General features: G+C 53.7%; 1 protein-coding gene across 4 annotated transcripts in view; it reads right to left on the reverse strand.

Annotated features, from left to right (window-relative positions):
- Nucleotides 1-847: 847 nt before the first annotated feature.
- Nucleotides 848-15377, reverse strand: part of RRP8 (ribosomal RNA processing 8) — a 28786-nt gene continuing 14256 nt past the window's right edge. For 2 of the 4 annotated variants that reach the window (XM_075337738.1, XM_075337735.1), the window contains 7 exons: nucleotides 9077-9202; nucleotides 8297-8447; nucleotides 7287-8073; nucleotides 6020-6149; nucleotides 5649-5755; nucleotides 4653-4749; nucleotides 848-1103 (listed from right to left, as the gene is read on the reverse strand). In XM_075337738.1, coding sequence (XP_075193853.1) covers nucleotides 990-1103; nucleotides 4653-4749; nucleotides 5649-5755; nucleotides 6020-6149; nucleotides 7287-8073; nucleotides 8297-8447; nucleotides 9077-9169 — 1479 coding nt within the window. In that variant the 5' untranslated portion in view covers nucleotides 9170-9202 and the 3' untranslated portion in view covers nucleotides 848-989. The remainder of the gene's footprint in view (nucleotides 1104-4652; nucleotides 4750-5648; nucleotides 5756-6019; nucleotides 6150-7286; nucleotides 8074-8296; nucleotides 8448-9076; nucleotides 9203-15377) is intronic. The other 2 variants (XM_075337736.1, XM_075337737.1) reach the window with 2 other exon arrangements.

Here is a 15377-nt window from a genome sequence, read left to right on the forward strand (position 1 = left end):
GCCCAGCACACCGTACCATTAGACGAGGTCTCTGCATACATCACTCGGAGCACAGCACACCGTACCATTAGACGAGGTCTCTGCATACATCACTCGGAGCCCAGCACACCGTACCATTAGACGCGGTCTCTGCATACATCACTCGGAGCCCAGCACACCGTACCATTAGACGAGGTCTCTGCATACATCACTCGGAGCCCAGCACACCGTACCATTAGACGAGGTCTCTGCATACATCACTCGGAGCCCAGCACGCCGTACCATTAGACGAGGTCTCTGCATACATCACTCGGAGCCCAGCACGCCGTACCATTAGACGAGGTCTCTGCATACATCACTCGGAGCCCAGCACACCGTACCATTAGACGAGGTCTCTGCATACATCACTCGGAGCCCAGCACACCGTACCATTAGACGAGGTCTCTGCATACATCACTCGGAGCCCAGCACACCGTACCATTAGACGAGGTCTCTGCATACATCACTCGGAGCCCAGCACGCCGTACCATTAGACGAGGTCTCTGCATACATCACTCGGAGCCCAGCACGCCGTACCATTAGACGAGGTCTCTGCATACATCACTCGGAGCCCAGCACACCGTACCATTAGACGAGGTCTCTGCATACATCACTCGGAGCCCAGCACACCGTACCATTAGACGAGGTCTCTGCATACATCACTCGGAGCCCAGCACGCCGTACCATGAGACAAGTTCTCTGTATAAATCATTCAGAGCCCAGTACGTCGTACGACGAGAAGTATTCTGTGCATACATCATTCAAAGCCCAACACACAATGAGGCTGTCATGGATGAATAGGTAAAACGAGGCATGAGGCATCCACATCCAAATTAAAATAAATATTCTAAAATATAATTTATTTGTGCAGCATAGTTGATTTTCTTGAGTGGCCGCAGAGCGGCGCTCAACTCTTCTTGTACAGGCACGGCTTCAACTGTAGGCCCGGATGTTTGGCCTCAGAGCGGCGCTCATCTCTTCTTGTACAGGCACGGCTTCAGCTGGAGGCCCGGATGTTTGGCCGCATCTCGCGCTCGTCCTGTCTTATTGAATTCAAAGAGGAAGAAATGCGAATTTTCTGTGTTCTGGAGATGAGAAATAAACAGTAATCACCAAAGTGCAAGTCTACGTCAGCATGTCACTAGCCTCCACTGCCCGGAAATCAATCATTACCCCACCCAGGACAGAGCCGTGCGGCAGCGTCCAGTAATAAATCATTACCCCACCCAGGACAGAGCCGTGCGGCAGCGTCCAGTAATAAATCATTACCCCACCCAGAACAGAGCCGTGGGGCAGCGTCCAGTAATAAATCATTACCCTACCCAGGACAGAGCCGTGCGGCAGCGTCCAGTAATAAATCATTACCCCACCCAGAACAGAGCCGTGGGGCAGCGTCCAGTAATAAATCATTACCCTACCCAGGACAGAGCCGTGCGGCAGCGTCCAGTAATAAATCATTACCCCACCCAGGACAGAGCCGTGGGGCAGCGTCCAGTAATAAATCATTACCCCACCCAGGACAGAGCCGTGCGGCAGCGTCCAGTAATAAATCATTACCCCACCCAGGACAGAGCCGTGGGGCAGCGTCCAGTAATAAATCATTACCCCACCCAGGACAGAGCCGTGCGGCAGCGTACGGTAATAAATCATTACCCCACCCAGGACAGAGCCGTGCGGCAGCGTCCAGTAATAAATCATTACCCCACCCAGGACAGAGCCGTGCGGCAGCGTCCGGTAATAAAACATTACCCCACCCAGGACAGAGCCGTGCGGCAGCGTCCAGTAATAAATCATTACCCCACCCAGAACAGAGCCGTGGGGCAGCGTCCAGTAATAAATCATTACCCCACCCAGGACAGAGCCGTGCGGCAGCGTCCGGTAATAAAACATTACCCCACCCAGGACAGAGCCGTGCGGCAGCGTCCGGTAATAAATCATTACCCCACCCAGAACAGAGCCGTGGGGCAGCGTCCAGTAATAAATCATTACCCCACCCAGGACAGAGCCGTGGGGCAGCGTCCAGTAATAAATTATTACCCCACCCAGGACAGAGCCGTGGGGCAGCGTCCGGTAATAAATCATTACCCCACCCAGGACAGAGCCGTGGGGCAGCGTCCAGTAATAAATCATTACCCCACCCAGGACAGAGCCGTGGGGCAGCGTCCGGTAATAAATCATTACCCCACCCAGGACAGAGCCGTGCGGCAGCGTCCGGTAATAAATCATTACCCCACCCAGGACAGAGCCGTGCAGCAGCGTCCGGTAATAAATCATTACCCCACCCAGGACAGAGCCGTGCGGCAGCGTCCGCTAATAAATCATTACCCCACCCAGGACAGAGCCGTGCGGCAACGTCCGGTAATAAATCATTACCCCACCCAGGACAGAGCCGTGGGGCAGCGTCCGGTAATAAATCATTACCCCACCCAGGACAGAGCCGTGCGGCAACGTCCGGTAATAAATCATTACCCCACCCAGGACAGAGCCGTGCGGCAGAGTCCAGTAATAAATCATTACCCCACCCAGGACAGAGCCGTGCGGCAGCGTCCGGTAATAAATCATTACCCCACCCAGGACAGAGCCGTGCGGCAGCGTCCGGTAATAAATCATTACCCCACCCAGGACAGAGCCGTGCGGCAGCGTTCGGTAATAAATCATTACCCCACCCAGGACAGAGCCGTGCGGCAACGTCCGGTAATAAATCATTACCCCACCCAGGACAGAGCCGTGCGGCAGAGTCCAGTAATAAATCATTACCCTACCCAGGACAGAGCCGTGCGGCAGCGTCCGGTAATAAATCATTACCCCACCCAGGACAGAGCCGTGCGGCAGCGTCCGGTAATAAATCATTACCCCACCCAGGACAGAGCCGTGCGGCAGCGTCCGGTAATAAATCATTACCCCACCCAGGACAGAGCCGTGCGGCAACGTCCGGTAATAAATCATTACCCCACCCAGGACAGAGCCGTGCGGCAGCGTCCGGTAATAAATCATTACCCCACCCAGGACAGAGCCGTGGGGCAGCGTCCGGTAATAAATCATTACCCCACCCAGGACAGAGTTGTGCGACAGCGTCCGGTAATAAATCATTACCCCACCCAGGACAGAGCCGTGCGGCAGAGTCCAGTAATAAATCATTACCCTACCCAGGACAGAGCCGTGCGGCAGCGTCCGGTAATAAATCATTACCCCACCCAGGACAGAGCCGTGCGGCAGAGTCCAGTAATAAATCATTACCCCACCCAGGACAGAGCCGTGCGGCAGCGTCCAGAAATAAATCATTACCCCACCCAGGACAGAGCCGTGGGGCAGCGTCCAGTAATAAATCATTACCCCACCCAGGACAGAGCCGTGCGGCAGAGTCCAGTAATAAATCATTACCCCACCCAGGACAGAGCCGTGCGGCAGAGTCCAGTAATAAATCATTACCCCACCCAGGACAGAGCCGTGCGGCAGCGTCCGGTAATAAATCATTACCCCACCCAGGACAGAGCCGTGCGGCAGAGTCCGGTAATAAATCATTACCCCACCCAGGACAGAGCCGTGCGGCAGCGCCTGGTAATAAATCATTACCCCACCCAGGACAGAGCCGTGCGGCAGCGTCCAGAAATAAATCATTACCCCACCCAGGACAGAGCCGTGGGGCAGCGTCCAGTAATAAATCATTACCCCACCCAGGACAGAGCCGTGCGGCAGAGTCCAGTAATAAATCATTACCCCACCCAGGACAGAGCCGTGCGGCAGAGTCCAGTAATAAATCATTACCCCACCCAGGACAGAGCCGTGCGGCAGCGTCCGGTAATAAATCATTACCCCACCCAGGACAGAGCCGTGCGGCAGAGTCCAGTAATAAATCATTACCCCACCCAGGACAGAGCCGTGCGGCAGCGTCCGGTAATAAATCATTACCCCACCCAGGACAGAGCCGTGCGGCAGCGTCCGGTAATAAATCATTACCCCACCCAGGACAGAGCCGTGCGGCAGCGTCCGGTAATAAATCATTACCCCACCCAGGACAGAGCCGTGCGGCAGCGTCCAGTAATAAATCACTACCCCACCCAGGACAGAGCCGTGCGGCAGCGTCCGGTAATAAATCATTACCCCACCCAGGACAGAGCCGTGCGGCAGCGTCCGGTAATAAATCATTACCCCACCCAGGACAGAGCCGTGCGGCAGCGTCCGGTAATAAATCATTACCCCACCCAGGACAGAGCCGTGCGGCAGCGTCCGGTAATAAATCATTACCCCACCCAGGACAGAGCCGTGCGGCAGCGTCCGGTAATAAATCATTACCCCACCCAGGACAGAGCCGTGCGGCAGCGTCCGGTAATAAATCATTACCCCACCCAGGACAGAGCCGTGCGGCAGCGTCCGGTAATAAATCATTACCCCACCCAGGACAGAGCCGTGCGGCAGCGTCCGGTAATCACTGCCCACATCACGGCTCCCCCACATTGATCATGATTTATAATCCAGACCCAACAAGTTCTGGTGACCGTCCCCGTATTGTCACTTGTCTACCGAGTGACCGAGGGCGCAGCGAGCTCTGCCTGTTTGCTGAGGCATGAGGAGTTAATATGGGGTGGAATTGTTTTTATCTGCCTAAATCAGATATCACAAGGTGAAGGCATTACCTTATTGACACTCTTGAAGCCCAACTGTGACATCGCATTAAGGAACTGTCTGACATCCTCAAATCGACTGCTCACCTCGGCAACAAGCAACACCCCACTGTAAATACAAAGAGGGTGAGAGAGAACCTCAGTGCTGCACCTCCTCCATCATCTATCACCTACCCATCTTCTCCACAGTGCTGCACCCCCTACATCTCCTTCCATCTCTGTCTATCACCTACCCATCTTCTCCACAGTTCTGCACCACCCTACATCTCCTCCCTCATCTCTATCACCTACCCGTCCTCTCAACAGTTCTGCACCACCCTACATATCCTCCCGTCTCTGTCTATCACCTACCCATCTTCTCCACAGTGCTGCACTGCTCTACATCTCCTCCTCCATCATCTGTCTATCACCTACCCATCTTCTCCACAGTTCTGCACCACCCTACATCTCCTCATCATCTGTGTATCACTCTGCCTATCCTCTCCACAGTTCTGCACCACCCTACATCTCCTCATCTCTATCACCTACCTGTCCCCTCCACAGTTCTGCACAACCCTAGATGTCATCTTTCTACCACCCTTCTGTGTCATATACGATAAGTATATATGTTGCTCACCTCCGTATTAAGTGCTGTACTAAGTAACACCTCTAAAAAAGCAGAGAGTTTACATTCCATAGAGAGACAGAAATATGAAATGGACATAGAATGTAACAAGGGGTGCAGCAGTGATTAACACTCCGTGAGAGAGGACGGCAGTCATACCCCACCAGAGGGCGTCCTGCAGAGATCCTGTACAGCTAGTGCATGTGTCAGCAGAGATTATATTATTATATTATAATATATATATATATATATATATATATATAACGCCCTCTGGTGGGTTATGACTGCGTGTGTGTGTGTGTGTATATATATATATTATGTTATATATACACACACACACACACACACACACTACAGCCACAAGATGATGAGATCACGTGTGACACTACACATCAGATACTCACTCCGGCTTTAAGACGCGATTTGCTTCCTCCAGGAAAGCCGAGAGATTCTTGCCCATCAAAGAGAGACAAAAGACGGCGATGTCCACTGAACTGTCCAGCAGCGGCACCTGAGGTAAGAGAGACAGTCAGAGGCAGGCAGGAGCGGCCGCAGAGACAGGCAGGAGCGGCCGCAGAGACAGGCAGGAGCGGCCGCAGAGACAGGCAGGAGCGGCCGCAGAGACAGGAAGGAGCGGCTGCAGAGACAGGCAGGACCGGCTGCAGAAGCAGACTCTCCCTGTGGGCAGAAAGCCTCATCTCTGTATATCCTGACAGGACCCCTCCCTAAATGTCACCCATCCTGTAGAAGTGAGGCATGTTGGGAAGCTATGTACCTTGGCCATGTTGCATACAGTCACATGTTCATTTAGCGCCACCAGGTCAAAGGAATGTACCCTGTTCCTCACACTGCGGGCCAAGAGGGCGTCTCCACAGCCGAAATCAGCGATCTCCAGGGAGGATGGCCTAGAAGAGTGAGAGCATCACATGACCACAGAGGCAGGACCAGCAAAGAATACACGAGCTAACCAGCGGCTCCAGGGCTAACCAGAGGCGGCGGCGGCTGCAGGGCTAACCAGAAGCGGCGGCGGCTGCAGGGCTAACCAGAGGAGGCGGCGGCTCCAGGGCTAACCAGAGGAGGCGACGGCTCCAGGGCTAACCAGAGGCGGCGGCGGCTCCAGGGCTAACCAGAAGCGGCGGCGGCTCCAGGGCTAACCAGAGGCGGCGGCGGCTCCAGGGCTAACCAGAGGCGGCGGCTCCAGGGCTAACCAGAGGCGGCGGCTCCAGGGCTAACCAGAGGCGGCGGCGGCGGCTCCAGGGCTAACCAGAGGAGGCGGCGGCGGCTCCAGGGCTAACCAGAGGCGGCGGCGGCGGCTCCAGGGCTAACCAGAGGCGGAGGCTCCAGGGCTAACCAGAGGCGGCGGCTCCAGGGCTAACCAGAGGCGGCGGCTCCAGGGCTAACCAGAGGCGGCGGCGGCGGCTCCAGGGCTAACCAGAGGAGGCGGCGGCGGCTCCAGGGCTAACCAGAGGCGGCGGCGGCGGCTCCAGGGCTAACCAGAGGCGGAGGCGGCGGCTCCAGGGCTAACCAGAGGAGGCGGCGGCTCCAGGGCTAACCAGAGGAGGAGGTGGCGGCTCCAGGGCTAACCAGAGGAGGAGGCGGCGGCTCCAGGGCTAACCAGAGGAGGAGGCGGCGGCGGCTCCAGGGCTAACCAGAGGAGGCGGCGGCTCCAGGGCTAACCAGAGGAGGCGGCAGCTCCAGGGCTAACCAGAGGAGGCGGCAGCTCCAGGGCTAACCAGAGGAGGATATGGCACAAGTGGCGGCTCCAGGACTTACCAGAGGTGGACACCACACTCACAGTGGACACACAATCCTTCTTCTCTTCATACAATATTTGAGTCTTCGCTGCAGCTGGTTGGCAATGTAGAGCATTTAGTTTATGAACAATGGATGTTGTTGCTATAAAGGAATCAACGGCGGAAAATCCATCACTACCATCAGCCACAGTTGCATTAGCACCGTGTCCCTGAGCCATGGGACCCCCCCCCCCCACCAAAAAAAAAAAAAGCTACATTTCCAGGGGTCATGATACTGATGGCACTGACCTGTGCTTGATGTACTTGATGATCTCAGTGATGGGATTGACTGGCCAGCGCTGGACTTGCTGGGAGAAGCCGCTGTGGTAGATTGTGAAGGCTTCTGGGTCCTGCTTGAAGAGGTTGACAGCGTCATGACTGTCCGACTCGTACAGCTGTTGGTTAATGTAGCGGAAGCGAGCAGAATTCAGTCTCAGCTCCATACGAGAGCGCAGCTCTGCTGACAGGTCCCTTGCAGCCACACGATTGTCAGCCTCTGGCTGCTCTCCTTTACGGTTAGTTACATGGGGGTCCTCTTCACCGGGGGTCTCTGGGGTGTTACGCTGCATTATCTGCTTCAGCTTTTGTAGTCTAGATCTATCTTGAGGGGTTACTTGCTGCTTGTGGACGGCAGGTTGATTAGTTGCCACAGCATCTCTGGGGGTCCTCCGGTCAACCGCTGTCAGACATTGTGACTTCTGCAACCGTTTGCTGGCAGAACTCCTCACGAGACACGGAGTCTCTTTCTCGCCTCTTTTCCCAGACACAACCCCATTATGCTTCCCTCGGGATTTGTCTCTCTTGCTTCTCTGATTTTTGGAATTTTTCTCTTGAGCTGCTGAGGCCTCTGCTTCCCCATTTCCACCAGCAAACCTCTCCTGGCCCTCTGTTTCTCCTCCTGTCACTGACATGACTTTGAACTTGTTCCGATTCCTCCTCTTATTCTTTATCTTGTTTCTCCACTGTTGGCGGCTCAGTCGCTCTTCAGATTCTGGGGGGGGCTCAGTTCTGGAGGCAACTTCAGAAATAGATGCACCTGCGGAATAAAAAAAACGGTCACTTCCCCTCCCTCCTCACGAGGCGGGAACGGTCGCTTCCCCTCCCTCCTCACGAGGCGGGAACGGTCGCTTCCCCTCCCTCCTCACGAGGCGGGAACGGTCGCTTCCCCTCCCTCCTCACGAGGCGGGAACGGTCGCTTCCCCTCCCTCCTCACGAGGCGGGAACGGTCGCTTGAGATGATACTGCCACACTGATCAGACCTGGGGCGGTTTTCTTCCGTTTCTTGGGTGATGTGGCGTCTGGAGGAGTTGGGAGGTCGGGGAGCAGTGTACTGGGTATGCTGAGGGTGCGGAGAACCTCTAGGAGCTGGCGATTTCTCTTTAGACGCTTCTTTCTGCTAGTATTCACCTGCTGATATGTGGAGGAGAGACCATCACTATTGTTACCTCTCACAGTTATACTCCAGCCCAGGTACAAGACTCCATCATACAGCAGATATCCATAAACCCAGCTGCACAGACACTACAACAAGTGTATACTGAGGCGGTCCTACATTCCCAGAATGCAATGTATCAAGGGTACAAACTGTAGCTAAGTGTAATGCATCCTGGCTCCATTATAGAAACTGGAGCCATTCACACGCCTGTGCTTCATGACTGATCTGCAAAATATCACAGAGAAGCGGCTGGTTGTGATTAGAGTCACTGCGGCCCGTGGCTGGGATGTGGAGAAGATCTGGACACACCAACTGATGAAATGCGGATCAAAACCCGATCGTACGAGTCTGAATGAGGCCTTAATGGCATGTGGATCATGATGTAATAGCAGAATAGTGAGTGCAGCTCTAGAGGATAAGACATGACATAGCCCGGATCTGTGTATAATGAGTAGTTACAGAGAGGATATGACTGGTGTCGCTGTATACTCTGCAGACTGCGGCCCCTGGAATAAGCAGAAGGCGCACAGCGACGTGGTCCCTGGTAGAAACAGTCTGCCCCATCCCCTCCCCCACCCGGGAGTCTCCTATGACAATGTCGCACCTTCTCTTGGGCGCGGGACGTTTTCTGCTCCATGGTTCCTGGACTCCGGGTTTGGTCATCGCACTCCTCGTTCCACTCACATGTGTCAAACATGGCGGCGTCACCGGAGGAGAAGACAGAAAAGACCTGGGGAGAAAAATACACAGTCATCCAAAGCCACAAGCCACAGCGGCAGAGAGGACGCAACAACGCACAGATCACCCGGAGACACACCGGCAGAGAGGACGCAACAACGTACAAATCAACCAGAGCCACATCGGCAGAGAGGACGCAACAACGTATAGCTCAACCGGAGCCACACCGGCAGACAGGATCCAGCAATGTACAGATCACCCGGAGCCACAGCGGCAGAGAGGACGCAACAACGTACAGCTCAACCGGAGCCACACCGGCAGAGAGGATCCACCAATGTACAGATCACCCGGAGCCACACCGGCAGAGAGGACGCAACAACGTACAGATCACCCGGAGCCACACCGGCAGAGAGGACGCAACAACGTACAAATCAACCAGAGCCACATCGGCAGAGAGGACGCAACAACGTACAGCTCAACCGGAGCCACACCGGCAGAGAGGATGCAACAACGTACAAATCAACCAGAGCCACATCGGCAGAGAGGACGCAACAACGTACAGCTCAACCGGAGCCACACCGGCAGAGAGGACCCAGCAATGTACAGATCACCCGGAGCCACACCGGCAGAGAGGACCCAACAATGTACAGATAACCCGGAGCCACACCGGCAGAGAGGACGCAACAACGTACAAATCAATCAGAGCCACACCGGCAGAAAGGACACAACAACGTACAAATCAACCAGAGGCACATCGGCAGAGAGAACGCAACAACGTACGGCTCAACCGGAGCCACACCGGCAGAGAGGACCCAGCAATGTACAGATCACCCGGAGCCACACCGGCAGAGAGGACGCAACAACGTACAAATCAACCGGAGCCACATCGGCAGAGAGGACGCAACAACGTACAGATCAACCGGAGCCACACCAGCAGAGAGGAGGCAACAACGTACAGATCACCCGGAGCCACACCGGCAGAGAGGACGCAACAACGTACAAATCAACCAGAGCCACATCGGCAGAGAGGACGCAACAACGTACAGCTCAACCGGAGCCACACCGGCAGAGAGGACCCAGCAATGTACAGATCACCCGGAGCCACACCGGCAGAGAGGACGCAACAACGTACAGATCACCCAGAGCCACATCGGCAGAGAGGACGCAACAACGTACAGATCAACTGGAGCCACACCGGCAGAGAGGAGGGATCAACCGGAGCCACATCGGCAGAGAGGACGCAACAACGTACAGATCACCCAGAGCCACACCAGCAGAGAGAACGCAACAATGTACAGATGACCCAGAGCCACACCGGCAGAGAGGATGCAACAACGTACAGATCAACAGGAGCCACAGAGGCAGAGAGGACGCAACAATGTACAGATCACCCAGAGCCACACTGGCAGAGAGGACGCAACAACGTACAGATGACCCAGAGCCACACCGGCAGAGAGGACGCAACAACGTACAGATCTCCCGGAGCCACAGAGGCAGAGAGGACGCAACAACGTACAGATCACCCAGAGCCACACCAGCAGAGAGGACGCAACAATGTACAGATAAACCGGAACCACACCGGCAGAGAGGATGCAACAACGTACAAATCAACCAGAGCCACACCGGCAAAGAGGACACAACAACGTACAGATGACCCAAAGCCACACCAGCAGAGAGGAGTCAACAATGTACAGATGACCCAGCACCACACCAGCAGAGAGGATGCAACAACGTACAGATCACCCGGAGCCACACCGGCAGAGAGGACACAACAACGTTCAGATCACCCGGAGCCACAAGCCACATAGGGGCCGTCCAGTGAATAGGCGTTTGAACTATTGCTTGGTGGGAATAACCCCGCACCGATGGGCAGAGGAGCTGTGAGGCCTCCACCTGCCGCTCCATTGTATAACAATCCACTGCTGTGCCGATCTGTGCTGTGGTGAGTGGAGGACTTGCTTGTCACAGGACGACCTCTTGAAGACCTTGCTCCGTTCAGACTTCTGGCTGTTATTTAAATAAAACCCATTGGAGGAAATGAGGGCATGGAAGGAAAGATGTGGGAACTCGTGGCTGGAGTGTGAGGTGGAGATAAGCATTCACTGAGCCCACAAGCCATTCAGCCACGAGGATCTGCTGCTCTGAGGTAATGATGTCCACGTGCCACACTGACCAGTCTCTACTCACTAGTGGTATATAGAACATGGCAACCAGCAGTGGGCCAGGCAACAGACACTTGTGATGTCAGGCGCTGTATGAGCCAAACCCATTGCTCCTGCAAGTGATATGGGGGCTCATGTGGTGGCACACAGGAATCGAGACCCCAGAAAAGTTAAAACCAAAAGCGTTCCCTTGCTGTCCGCTCAGCAGAGCCCGCGTCGTCAGAAACTCTCTCTACAGAGGTGGACAAAACTTCTGAAAAGGACAAAAATCTTGGTTTTCACATTTTGTGGTTTCAGTGTTTCTTGTTCTTTAAGTCGGGCGTTTCTATGGTTACTGACATAATTATTAACATTCCAGAATTGTTACATTTTCAAATCCATGAAGTTTCTGTCCAGACTGAATATTCCCAGCGCTGCCCCTGATTTCTCCACACTCGGCCCTTCGCCCAGCAGCTGGATATCGTCTTCTGGGTAGATCCTCAACAGTGACCTGTTCTGGTCACATCAGTGAAGGCTCCTTGTCTGCCAGGATGGAGCCCAGTATTGGTATGGTGACGGCCGCCCTGGGATGTCTTCTCTGGGGTTTACAGCGGCTGGATGTGGTCTCCTGGGCAGATCCTCAACAGTGACCTGTTCTGGTCACATCAGTGAAGGCTCATTGTCTGCCAGGATGGAGCCCTGTGTTGGTCTGGTGACCGGACGCCCTGTGATGTCTTCTCTGGTATCTACAGCGGCTGGATGTCGTTTCCTGGGCAGATCTTGACTGGTGACCCGTTCTGGTCTCATGAGTGAGAGTCCCATCTGCTGCCTGAAGGCTTGTCACCTGCCGGAATGGAGCCTGCTTTTAGTCTGGTGACCGGACGCCCTGTGATGTCTCCTCTTGTATCTAGTGGCTAGATGTGGTCTTCTGGGCATATCCTTACTGGTGACCCGGTCTGGTCTCATCAGTGAGGGTCCCATCTGCTGCAGGAGTCTGCAGGCTCGTCATTTGCCAGGGCAGAGGCCCATGTTGATCTGGTAATTGGCCTCCCTGTGATGTGTTCTCTGATGTCTACAGTGGTTAGATGTCGTCTTCTGGGCACGTGCTTACTGGTGACCCGTTCTGGTCTCAGTGAGGGTCCCATCTGCTGCCTGAAGGCTCATTGTCTGCTGGGATGTAGCCCGTGTTGGTCTGGTGACCAGCTGGGATATCTCCTCTGGTGTCTACGGTGGATGGATGTCGGCCTCTGGGCAGATCCTGACCGGATAACCCGTTCTGTTCTCATCAGGGCTCAGAGTTATCACAAGTTCTGGATTTTGTCGCTTTTTAAGGATCGACCGCAGGATCTCAATGAGGCCGAGAACAGGAGGTTCCCTGCCGTGGACCCAAAATGTCACTGTTTTGTTCACTGAGCCACTAAAGGGCAAAAGTATGAAAATATTCAGTTTTTACAGAAACTTCATGTATTGAGTAAAAGTGGAAAAACGTATGGAATGCTAATAATAATCCATCTGTAACATCAGAAACAGCCAACTAAAGGAGCAAAAAAATGGGAAAACACGGAAGGCAGTTTTAATTTGTGAGTGACCTTAAGGCTATGTGCCCACGCTGCGGATTTTGCGCGGATTTTGCCGCGGATTTACCGCGGATTTTCCGAAAATCTGCAGCAGCGGCACTTCCCAGCCATTTCTATGGCATTTTGGAAATGCTGTGCCCATGCTGCGGATTTTTCCGCGGCGGATTTGCCGCGGATTTTGATCCGGAAAAATCTGCAGCAGGTCAATTATTGTTGCGGATTTTGGTGCAGATTTTGGGTATAGAATGGGGAAAAAAAATCTGCGGCAAATCCGCGGCAAAACAAGGTGCGGATTTGCCGCGAAAGTCGCGGATTTTCATGCAGAAAAATCCGCAGGTACATTCTACCGTGGACACATAGCCTAAGAAGTGACCGGTGGAGCATTTTGTGTACCGTGGATAGGTGTGGAGAGGATTTCTGAGGACACCGCCAGCACGTCTGGAGGGAACTTTTATTGGAGAACATATGGCCTCAGTAGCAATGGACAGTGGGAATGGGACGGCAGGAGGGAAACCAGAAAAGGTCGATGTGCCGGGGGTTAAATCACGCCTTGCTTCCTGGGCAGTGAAAGATACTGCAAAGATAAAAAAAGAGCTGGATTGGCCCAAGACGGACGGATGTGGAGCAATGACAAAGAACGGGAGCATAAACATAATTGTGTGGAACCGATATAAGGAAGGATCCAAGTATCTGGGGATGGCAGGAACAGCAAACCGGCTCAGATTTGGGATGGTCCCTACACACTGTGGATGCCCGGACAGGTGAGGACCCTGACGAGGCACATGATCAGAGGACACAAAGACCAGATTTCTCAGCAGATATGTCTCTCAGCCTCAGGGAGAAGCCTAAGCTAGAGCTGCTCCAGGCTTCTCACTGCCCACCGGGGCAAACTATCAGTCTCCACCTATATGAGAGGGACAGAGGATGCAGAAGGAGAGCGAATTGTACGCAGAGAGGCCAAAGATATTAGTGGCCTCTCCTTATATGAAACCAGAGGTAATGGCGCAGACACAAGACCCCCCCATACACGTTACCCCAAGATGCAGGTGGTAGAGAAACCCCCTCCAAAAAAACAAATGTGACGGGGCTTTATTGGAACCACAAAGATAAAGCACCAAACATAAATATAGATCCTTAAAGTCTGCAAGGAGTCCACAACAAAACAAAAGATCCAGGGGCACCGCCCGGTATTCCGATGCCAGGGAAAATATAGCAATGGTCCTTATATGAGTTCCTTGAGTCCAACAGGGTGAACAACAAAACACAATCCCACGTGGCCACTGATCTCCAATCTGTAACAGTCCATACACAGGCTCTAGGATCCAGCCTCAGCTATAGATCCTAGTGCTTCTCCAGCCGAGATCCAACTAACTGAACTAACATGGGTCTCATTGTTCTTCTCTCCTGGGATCAGCCCCTTAGGTGGGCAGAAGAGTCCAACTCCGCCTGGACACTTGATACATGAATGGACTTTAGACTCCTGGCTCTGTTCTGTTTACCAAGTTGTGGATTGGAGAAGTCCCATGCTGAGAAGAACAAACAATCCCCCCACCAGTAGTACATACAGGACAGTCAAGTAGAGACAGACTATTACACCATGAGCACAGGCGGGGGAGGGAGACGCTGTTACAACCCCTTCCCCCTTCCATTTGTGTACGGACTAGTGACCTCAACAGGTCGCTTGTCAAGTACACATAAACATGCAGACACTGACTCAGGGCTCCTCCTGTCTGGACAATCCATCTGCATTTTGGTGTTGGCTCCATCTTCTTTAGTGTATGGTGAAGATGTAAAGGCCCAGTCACACACAACGACTTACCAGCGATCCCGAAAACGATGCGACCTGATAGGGATCGCAGGTAAGTCGCTGGGAGATCGCAGGTGAGATGTCACACAGTCAGATCTTACCAGCGATGCAGGAACAATACAGGTCGCGGTAGCGACCTGTATAACGATCTCAGCAGTCACTGTGATCCTGTCACACAGTGTCAAACACAGCGATGTGTCTTGCCCAGCAGGACATCGCCTTTGAAGAAAATGACCTGGACCATTCAGCAACGACCGGCGATCTCACAGCAGGGGCCTGATCACTGGTAAGTGTCACACATAACGAGATCGCTAACGGGATCGCTACTGCGTCACCAAAACGGTGACTCAGCTGCGATCTCGCTAGCGATCTCGTTATGTGTGACAGTACCTTAAGGTTGAATTTTTGGCTCCAGTTTGTGTCCTCCACTTAAACTCTGCTTCCTGCACCCACAAATCGGCATTGCATATCTCCCACATCATTGCCTAGGAGTATGTCTGCAGGAAGGCCGCTCATCACACCAATCATGCATTGTTTTGCCCCAATGCCATAATCCAGGGTCACACTCGCTCTTGGAATGTATCTCTGAGTACCTCCAGCCAATTCAATGGTAATTGCTGGTCCCTTTTGAATTGTTTCTGGTTGAATTACTCGGGGATCTGCTATGGTGAGAAAAGCCCCAGTGTCACGAAAGCAAACAAC

This window comes from Anomaloglossus baeobatrachus, chromosome 2, assembly GCF_048569485.1.
Source record: "Anomaloglossus baeobatrachus isolate aAnoBae1 chromosome 2, aAnoBae1.hap1, whole genome shotgun sequence".
Lineage (NCBI taxonomy): Eukaryota > Metazoa > Chordata > Amphibia > Anura > Aromobatidae > Anomaloglossus > Anomaloglossus baeobatrachus.